The following is a 10,660-nucleotide window of genomic DNA, read 5'->3' on the forward strand; positions in this document are numbered from 1 at the left end:
TATTTTCAGTTAGGTTAAATGTATAGCTATATAATTAATATTGAAGGATTTGAAGCTCTCTTGACGTTCATTGCGAAGAAACGATAAGTTCTGATCACTAGTAAGGTGTACTACTTAAAAACACAAGAAGCAGGAAAAAATATTTTATTTGACTCCATGTTCCTAAGATAAAAAAAAACGAGCAAGAACATGACAGCAAACAATAAACAGGAACTAGAAAGGGAGACAAAACAATGATGGATATATAGCAATATTTGATTCGTGCAGATATTTAAGGAAAGCTTCTATTATACAAAGATAGTTTTAGAGACAAGGATATGTGGTGTACGTGGTACTGACGTATTTCATGTCTTGGATATGTTGACAATTTTGAGATGTGTTAGAACATAATATTCTGTGCTCAATTTTAATAAACGTAGAGTTCTTCTTCATCGATGTTTTATCCTCGAGAAGCAAAAAACTACTTCCCTCGTTAACCCTGTAAAAATATACACAAGCTTATAAGTATTTATTGCAGTATATATATATATATACGTTTATATTCAACGAAATATCTAGAGAGGTAAAAACTCTTCTCTCGTTACTGGTGTAAAAACATACATAACCATTATATACATCTGTTGTTATATATACACTATCTACCAAAGTTATGGGACACACCTCTGATTGCAGCAAAATGGATGTGACGACAAACTATGCAACTAGTTTGGTCTATAAAGGTGATCAACGATTCGCTCGGAAGTCATTTCGAACTTGTACGCCGAAAAATGAGTATACAGAAATAGCTAACAGAGTTTCAGAGGGATGCCATTTGGGGAAAATGTCTGTACGTGCTATTGCGCAACAATTCTACATTCTCAGGTCGATAATTGGCAAGTGGTGAAGAAATGGAAGTCTACAGGTGACAATAAACCCAAGAGACGACCAGGTAAGTGTAAAATACTGACTGACAGGAGCCGAAGCGCCTTGAGAAGGCTAGTTACCTCATTTCGCCATCAGACTCTAGAGAATCTGTGTTTGGAGATGCTAGCAGCCACAGGCAGTCCTATAAGTGTTTCCATGACACGTCGAGAGCTGCATACCACGAATTTTCACGGAAGAGCTGCAGCCCACAAGCCATTGATAACAAAAACAAATGTACATCTTCGATTGGCATGGGTCAAGGCACACTGAACTTGGACCATGAATCAATGGAAATCGGTCCTGTGGAGTGATGAGTCACACTACACGCTCTTCCAGTCTGATGGACGAGTTTTGGTATGGAGGATGCCTGGAGAATGTTTATTACCCGAGTGTGCTGTCCCAACAGTGAAGTTTGGAGATGGCGTATCATGATCTGGGGGGGGGGGGCTTCTCGTGGTATGGACTAAATCCACTGTTCGCAGTACATGGATCCATGAATGCTGAGTCCTACATTGATGTTCTTAACAATTCTGTTTGTACTACATTTGATGTTCTTAACAATTCTGTTTGTACTACATTGATGTTCTTAACAATTCTGTTTGTACTACATTGATGTTCTTAACAATTCTGTTTGTACTACATTTGATGTTCTGAACAATTCTGTTTGTACTACATTTGATGTTCTGTACAATTCTGTGTGTTCTACATTGATGTTCTGTACAATTTTGTGTGTCCTACATTGTGGAAATTTTATGTTACCGGCCCTTACACCTTCCAACATGATAACGCTCCATGTCACGAAACAAGGACTTGTGAACGCGTGGTTTGAAGAGAACAACATCGGAGCATTGCAGTGGCCAGCACAGAGCCCCTGACCTCAACCCGATAAAAAATCTTAGGGATAAACTGGAACGCAGAATTATGGCAAGGCTAAGACGGCCCTCTTCAGTAGTGGAGCTTACTAATGCTTTAAAGGAGGCGTGGAGCACAGTACCACCAGCTTTCTACCAAAATTAGCAGACAGTCTTCCACGTCACATTAAAACAGTCATTAAGGCCAAAGTCGGGCCAACACACTATTAGTTCCTTGGAATAGAGACACGTTTTATTCATAACTATCCGTGTCCAGTGACTTTGGTAGGAGGGTGTACGTTTGGATTCAACGAAATATCTAGAGAAGAAAACAACTCCTCTCTCGGTACCCCTTTAAAACATACATAAGCATTATAAGTATTATTTATAGCTGTATCGTTAAACTTCAACGATATATCAATAAATACTTTGAAACATTTTGACAGAGGAAGATTTGTGCACCCTTAAATCATAAAACACAACAACGTAAAATGATTTTTAGTTGTTATAGATATAAATTATTTTCAAACTATTAGCTTTATAAACATATCTAAAGAAAGCTGGTGCAACGTTAAACTATTATTGCATAGTATATATACAAAAGAAAGATGTGCAACGTGTAAGCTAATATTCTATTGTATATATGCAAAAGAAAGTTGGTGCAACGTGTAAGCTATTATTCTATTGTATATATGCAAAAGAAAGATGTGCAAACAGAAGATTAATCGACACTTAGTCTGCTTAGATTTCCTGGAAAAAGAAAAGGTGGTGTTGATAATTAATATTTAGCTACTTTTAGCACATATACATATATTTTAATAACGATGCCAGACTAAAAAAATTGGATATTGATTACTTCTGTTTAACCTTAGAAGACACAAAGAAATAAGAAATATCGCATATTATTTAATCGACAGACAAATGCAACTAAAAATGAAAATAAACTAAAGTAAACTAATTACCTTCCAACTTTTTGAATGATATTTTTTATAATAGACATCTACAACTATTAGAAATTTCAAACATCTAATATGCTATCTTAACCAACACCAACCTGGAACTTTTCGTACCTCTTTAGTTGTTTTCTGAACTATTTTGGCATTCCTTTTCCCTCTCATCCCAAAGAACGTACCACTTCGTTTGTTCTCAATCTCCAACGTTTCAGGTAAATAAGAGTCGCTACTGGCTGCCCCATTTCTTAAGTAATCCTCTTTCAGTTTACTGATGTAACTTTCTATATCGTCTTGTTTGCCTTGACCAATAGTGTAATGAAAATCATTATTTGTTGGAAATTTCCTGAAATTTGGTGTCTGATTTATTTCCCCATTTTTATTTCCAGTAAACGATATTCCTCCTTCGTCTTCCATGTTGGTTTTTTTACCTCTCATTCCAAAGAAAGAACTTCCCCTTTTATCATCAACGTAATCCCTTTTCCCTTGAAATCCAAAGGAAGTGATGGCTCTATTTCCTTCACTTGTTTCTTCCTTTTTACCCCGCATACCAAAAAATCCCGAAGCTCTTTTGTTTCCTTCTAGACTGATTTGTTTCTCTTTGTATTCCCTTCGGCCTCTCATTGGAAGGAACGGGATGGCTCGTTTGTTCACCTCCGTTACCTCCTTCTGGTTAAGGAAGTGATCTTCTTGATCCTAAAATATTTTTCATACCATATAGTTCGAAAACTGTCATAAGAAGAATTATTTAATAATTATAACTTTAACTAGCCGGGAAATATGAGGAATCATTAACTTAACTATCAAACTACACTAAATGCTAAATACATTTTTGAAATACAAAATAGAGTACGAAAAACAATTGTAATAAAATAGTTTGTTGCCAATAACAAAAGTTTTTGAGTGTAAGCGAATAACACTGTAGTTGTTGATGAAAGTATAAGTTTGTTTGTTTGGAATCGAGCACAAACTACACAATGGGCTATCTGGGCTCTGCCCACAACGGGTATCGAAACCAGGTTTATAGTGTTGTAAGTTCGCAGACATACCACTGTGCCACTGGAGGGGGGGGGCGAAAGTACAAGTATCACGTTCAAATAGAACCCTTCATTTCTGGTAGCTCAGCGGCAAGTCTGAGGGCTTATAGCGTTAAAAATTGGATATCGATACTAGCGTTGGGCACAGTACGGATAGTCACTTGTGTATCTTTATGTTTCATAACAAAAATGGAATGGAATTTTTTAATCTTAAATATATATTTTTTTTTGTATGTATCCACTTGAACTTACTTATATACTTCACAAATATTTTTACAGGTGCATAATGTTTGATCAATTGCACACTAGGAAAACTCCTGATAGGTCTATATAAATATTTTGATGCCATCAAATTAACTTAAGTGTAAATGGAATAATCAGTACAAATATAAGCATTATATATATATATATATTACAAATTAACAAAATGTTTGTTTCAGAGATTCGCATAAAGCTTCACTAAGGCTATCTTCTCTATCCATTTCTAATTTTGATCTGACCTACTACTCTAATCGAATAGAGGGATTTGATCGTCACTCTTATAACGCACACTCGGCCCAAAATTTGGAGCGCGATTTCTGCGGCAACAGAACACGATCCATGGTCCCTTAAATTCACAGTATGGAACGCCCAATATTAACTAGTTATTACAGCCAAATAGTGGGACAGATATGTGAAAAAATGTGCATTTCTGGCAGAAAGCATAAAAATGTGCATACAAGGTTTCTGGGGATGTTGAATACAATAAGATTGTAAAACATCACATAGAATTAAGTCTTCACATCGAAAAGGGTGATAAATATCGGGGGTTGCTAAAATATAGAATACAACATTTTTCTTTACTGATTGGCAGAAACCTACAAAGTCATCATATTCTATCAGTGAACGATATATTTGTTTATTTTAATCCATTAACAGTATTTTTTTATAATCTTGATTAACTTGGAGGAGTGGAAATCCAAGATGGCTACTGAAAATCGAAATTGATATCATATGTAATATCTCCTAATCTAATTTATGTAAAGATGTAAATATAGTGTCTATACTAAGGTTTTTGATGTCAGGGATTCTAAATATGATACTTAGAATTCCATTAGAAAAGTATGGATACATATTTTTAAATATAATGTGTAATCCAATTCCACAAAAAAGTCATAGAAAGGTCGATAAGTAAACAGTGTCTATCTTTGAAAGACAATAGTTGATATAAAGGTCAAATAAATACTTAAATCATGGTGCATATAAACGTGCACATATTTATAATTATATAATAATAATTTTATCAACTAAATCACGAGCTAAATATTAATTTAAAAAAAAACAGTTATATTTCAGAAGAGACATTTAACCAATGTTCCTTGTTACAGAGTTGCTATGCTCAATAAAATACATCACATGTCATTAAGTACGTGTAGACACAATGTCTTAAGTAACTTGTACACAAACAGAATAATCATTTTATCATCTTATACAGTAATACCAAAGGATAAGCACTTATATATGTAAATTTCTTCAGCTTTATATAGTGAAGGTGTTAAACGTAACGTTGAATTTTTTTATGTGAAACTCATTTTTTATATTTCCAGTTAACACATTTTATCAGTTATTTAGATTGGTTAAAGTTCCTATAATTTAAAAAAAATATAGATGTAATGTATTACTAGCAAAGACGCTAGATTTACGTTTAGTAAGAACAGATAATTGGCCTAGAGTAATAATAAGTATATATTTTATCATTATGTGTGTTTCTTGTAAGTGTTTATCCCTTGGGTATTAATTTAAACATATAATTTATAATAATCTGTCTCCTATGTTTCAGGTTCTGTAGTGGTGTTCCAAGGTGTTGGCGTACATTCAGTAGATCTATAGCTCCAGTAATGTTTGTAGAGATGTAGTTCACCGTATCGGAGATATTATGACTGAAAAAGAGATTAGTCTCTTTGCGTGATTTGCCAAGATCGTACAAGTAATGTGCTCATTAATCCCTCTCTTTATAAAAATTAAGATAATCGCTTATTTGAATAATTACCATAGCTCCTGAAGAGACAGAATATTTTACTCATAGAGACAAGCTGTTGGAATTGCTCTTCCTTAGGTCAGTGGAAATACAAATACCCATGTTATTTCTTGTAATTATAATTTATATATTGAGGGGCACCAAAAAACAGGGGATTATTAATTATTGTGCACCAACCTCTAAAGATTCTACCTTGACGTCACCAGAGAAACTACTCGTGGAGGTCGCCCCATCTGTTGTTAGAAGCATAATGAATAACGTAAATGTCAGGATTGAGATTCCGCTTCTAGAATGACCCATATTCATCATATTTCCTACAAAATAACAACAATAATAAAATCAGTTATCACAGTTAATGGTTTCCACAGAATTTCTTATGTATCCTTCTAAAAGTTAAAACAAAGTTGCAACAAAACATGTTCATAGGTTTAAAAATATTGATCAAATTAGTGCTAGATAAAATGGAATGTAAATTAATTATTAAATGAAAATATTATTTCCATATGGTAAAGTATTGGACTGTTTGGGCACTTTCTTAGAACCCTTTACATCCACGCTGATAGAACACTTCATATATTTCACTGTAAAATACACTGATTGTGTGGCATGTCAGATTACTGCTACCATCATGGCTAGCCTCTGAGCAATGGATAAGAGCAAGGACCTCTCTGGGTTTAAAAATAAGACCTGACATTTGGCCTGGCCATATTATTAAGGTTCCACCTAGTATCTGGTTGGATCACAATTCGCCATCGTAACAGCCTGAAACACCTGTGGAGACACAAGATGTCAGAATGCCTTTTGTGTCATTACATAGTTCATTCGTGAAGTATGGGGTATAATTAGCTCACAGATTTTGGCAGAGAATTGCAGTGGCGAAAGCAATGGTCATCCCATATAGGCTCAATCAGGCTAAGATTAAGTGTTTGTTCTGCGCAAGAAAAATTAATATACTTACATTCATGTTTCTTGAACCAATTGGCGGTAATACGACCACAGTAGAAACGTAGAATTGTGTGATAGGCATGGGTGACAATAACGTTAAGGTACAACCTAAATATTACTCTTTCTAAACCAATGAAAGGACTCTATCTGTGTCATTCCACCACACCATTACACTACTTCCAGCAGATTACACTTCCATTCATCCAATATCCATAGTTTGTGCTCTAAGTACCATTGAAGATTTTCTACTTGCATCTGTTACACATTAGGGACTTGTCTAACTGTTTTTGCCTCTGGTTTCATTATATGTTAGCACAAATAATTTCTTCTAGAGACCAATGTATATCTTTTTAGTTGTTAATGCCGCGATTGGCAAACTCTGATGGCAGATATCTTTAAGCAGCCAATCAAAGAAATGTTCTCTGAGAAGGTCTTTCCTGTTAGATGGATGTAGTGTACCTAAATAATTCATGTTCGCAAAGTGGAGTGATGATAAACTATACATATCAATACAGGTTAGTTTTCAATGTAAACATGATAATGTAGAGAAACCACCTAAACTGGTTTGTTTTCAGTGTATATATGATCATGCAAAGGAAACCATCTAATCAGGATAGTTTTCAATGTACATATAATAACGTAGAGAAACCACCCTATCGGGTAAAGTTTCAATGCAATTATTAACAGTCAGAACATATATGCTCATTGTATTTTTATTATAAAAGTTCGATAATACACTAGTTATAGTTAGAATTACAAAATAATTTTATAAATAAATTTTATAAATAACTTAAATCTCGCTTCTGTCATTAAACACACGGGAAGAAAAGAGTAGTGTGTAGACATGATGCCCACTACAAAATTACTACCAATCTGAATTAAACAAATCTATCATTTTCCAACTAAAATATTTCTCACGCACAAAGGTGATTAGCTCAGTGCTAATGGCTAACAAGTAGTTAGATTCCATCAAACACATTTTATACATAGTAAACACAAAATCATATACCATATCGTTTTAAAAATGTTTCATTGTGAGTATAACAACGGAGGTAACGTACACTAACTCTAAAGTATTGCATAAAATAAGAAGTAAGAAAAGAACGCAACCATAAACTGTATTCGTGATTATGGAATTTTCCTGTTTTGCAGTTTGAAAGTAAAGTATAAATTTTCAATTCTAATGATATTTATAAATAAAATTTCAATCCGATACATGAAACCTCAACGTGTATATTAGCTAGAAAACAATCACTACTTAATAACAATAACAGTTTTCCTTATTTTTAGTTTTGTACGTGTCCAGCTATTTTAACGCAAAGGAAAATATACAAGGAACAAACACGTTTATGCATTATGTACAATTCTTTGTAAAATTTAAGTTAGTGATTTAACTAAAGCATGTAAATATGATATACTAGCACGAAATATGAAACCGTACGAGCTACAGTAGAAAGGAACCTTGTTTTCACTGTTTCATCTTTTACTGTCAGATTTTGATGAGGAATAATATCCAAACTTAAAACGTCTTCATCTTATTCGTCGAAGACAGATGGCAATAAAATATGTAATAAGTGTCATTTTGCAATTTTTTTATGGAATTTTTTCGTTATCTTACAAAAGGAAACAGTACAATATATATATGCGTATGTATGTATAAACCAACGTCTAGTATGTGCAGGATTTGGTGATGCAAGTTATTATGAAATAAATATTAATTAATTTTGCTAAACTAAGCTTTTATGATATAGTATAAAATACATGTTTTCTCTAATCACTACAATATGCCCCAATTATTTACAACAAATTACAACCCCTATATTTGGCACGAAGCTGTCTTCAGGTTTTGAATGAGAGTAAAAAAACAAAACAATCATTTATTTTAATACAACTGCAAATTTTGTATCAGTTTGCTAGGGGACCTATTAGTTTCTAATGCTTCGCTAGCTTTTCACATCCAAACAGTTAAAATCAGCAGTCTTATTTGTATTTCACGGCACTCGACTCGCAATATGAGGGTCGCGGGTTCGAATCCCCGTCACACCAAACATGCTCGCCCTTTCAGCCATGGGGGCGTTATAATGTGACGGTCAATCCCACTATTCGTTGGTAAAAGAGTAGCCCAAGAGTTGGCGGTGGGTGGTGATGACTAGCTGCCTTCCCTCTAGTCTTACACTGCTAAATTAGGGACGGCTAGCGCAGATAGCCCTCGTGTAGCTTTGCGCGAAATTAAAAAAACAAACAAACAAAACAAGCAAACATTTGTATTTCAATATCGGCAGCATCCATATTTATTAATTTTTTAATTTAAAATACATTTTTGGCAACGTTGTTTGTTTTCATGTAACGTAATGAATACAGGAGCACAGAATTCATTACCTAAGTAATAACAAATACTGACTTGACAAATACTTGTAAAACAAATTAATCTGAAAATAGTGGAGCGATGTATATATATGATTCATGTCGATTTTGACATAACGTATAATAACATTCTGTACTTGCGGCGTTAGATATTTGAATTTACCTTGGTTTCAGATGTCATTAATAAAACACGTGTCTAAACGTATTTCAAATAGCAGTCTCCAGGAAAATTACAGGTTAACATCTTGAAATAAGTTAATTTTGCAGCAACCTCTCTTGTCTCTACTCTATTTATTTGACGAAAAAAGTTTATTCGAATTTTGTTTTAGAAAAGCTTAAGACTTTTGAGAGCTTTCAAATTATCAAGTTTTACGAAAAGTTTGGCATCAACTTCGCTTTCGGGCTTACGCTTGTTCTGCTTTATATTGGATATATACTGTTAATTACGCGCTGAATTACAAAGACCAGCATAAAATATCCGTACTCCGATGTGGGGTTCCTCATGATTCGCAGAAGCCCCAGTATATATTGATCAAGCTTCCCCATTTTCCTCAATTACTTCTATGATTAGCATAATGTGAAGTTTGTACCAGAAAAAAAAAAAATCTTTAGGACACCTACCCGTAGAAACTTGAGCACGTTTGCCACGTTTGGTCCAGCTAGTTTTTGAATAGGGGTATGAGAACAGTATCAAACGTGGTGCCTAATGTATCCCAAGGGGTGGGAGAAGGAAAACAAAATCAAATGCCATATTCGGATTCAACTATACCGAAAACTTACTCCTAGAGCCCCATCATGCCTGGTTAAACTTCCGGGTGCGTTTAAGCTCACCTTGCTACCCTCTCAGTAGGCGGGCTATAGCTATTCCCAGGAGTGTCTTTACTCAAACAAAGCCTATAAGGATAACCGTCTGTGATACCTGAACATGTTTACTAGGATTGATCCCTCAGGTGGTCAATGGGAGTATGAATACAGTTTCAAACATAGACATGGCACCCCGGGAATTCCGAGGGGCCCGGAAACACAAAATAAAATACCACACTTGGGTCCAGTGACCCAGAACACCTTCTTCTAGATCCTCATCATGCCTGAATCGAGCGCGTTTTAGTCGCCCTTGATACCCCCTTGGTAGGGGACTACGACATATAGATAGAATTCCCCTGGGCTACCCTGAGCACTCCTGCGAAATTTGGTCCTCCTTGTTCCAAAACTGTGAGGAGAATTCGCGAACAAACAGATTCACACACACACACAGCGTAATTTACTACAGGATAACACACGTCCAGTGATAAGCAAAGGTAACATAATATTGTAAATTCTGAGTTTAAATTAATCTGTGAGAACTTGGGCCTGGTCAATACATCAATCGAAAGAGTTTGACCTCCTGAGTCCAAAACTGTAATTAGATCTCAAATCGCTCAAGAGATGAGGGAGCTATGAGCTAAAAGTTTGTACTTGAAAAACAAAACAAACGCAGAGCCATTATATAAGCTGCGGCTAAAAATATGTGACCTGACATTCGATTGTACTCTAGCCTTACAGCACACATACAACTCGCAAACCCATATTAAAAGCGGCAAACTGTTAATTTAT

The 10,660-nt window shown here is 34.8% G+C and overlaps 1 protein-coding gene across 3 annotated transcripts in view; it reads right to left on the minus strand.

Annotated features, from left to right (window-relative positions):
* Positions 1-346: 346 nt before the first annotated feature.
* LOC106457978 overlaps positions 347-10,660 on the minus strand; it is a 45,863-nt gene continuing 35,549 nt past the window's right edge. For 2 of the 3 annotated variants that reach the window (XM_013917428.2, XM_022384090.1), the window contains 3 exons: positions 5,936-6,072; positions 2,809-3,400; positions 347-478 (listed from right to left, as the gene is read on the minus strand). In XM_013917428.2, coding sequence (XP_013772882.2) covers positions 429-478; positions 2,809-3,400; positions 5,936-6,067 — 774 coding nt within the window. In that variant the 5' untranslated portion in view covers positions 6,068-6,072 and the 3' untranslated portion in view covers positions 347-428. The remainder of the gene's footprint in view (positions 479-2,808; positions 3,401-5,935; positions 6,073-10,660) is intronic. The other variant, XM_022384091.1, reaches the window with a different exon arrangement.

The sequence above is a fragment of the Limulus polyphemus genome, unplaced genomic scaffold (genome assembly GCF_000517525.1).
Source record: "Limulus polyphemus unplaced genomic scaffold, Limulus_polyphemus-2.1.2 Scaffold400, whole genome shotgun sequence".
NCBI classification, from domain to species: domain Eukaryota; kingdom Metazoa; phylum Arthropoda; class Merostomata; order Xiphosura; family Limulidae; genus Limulus; species Limulus polyphemus.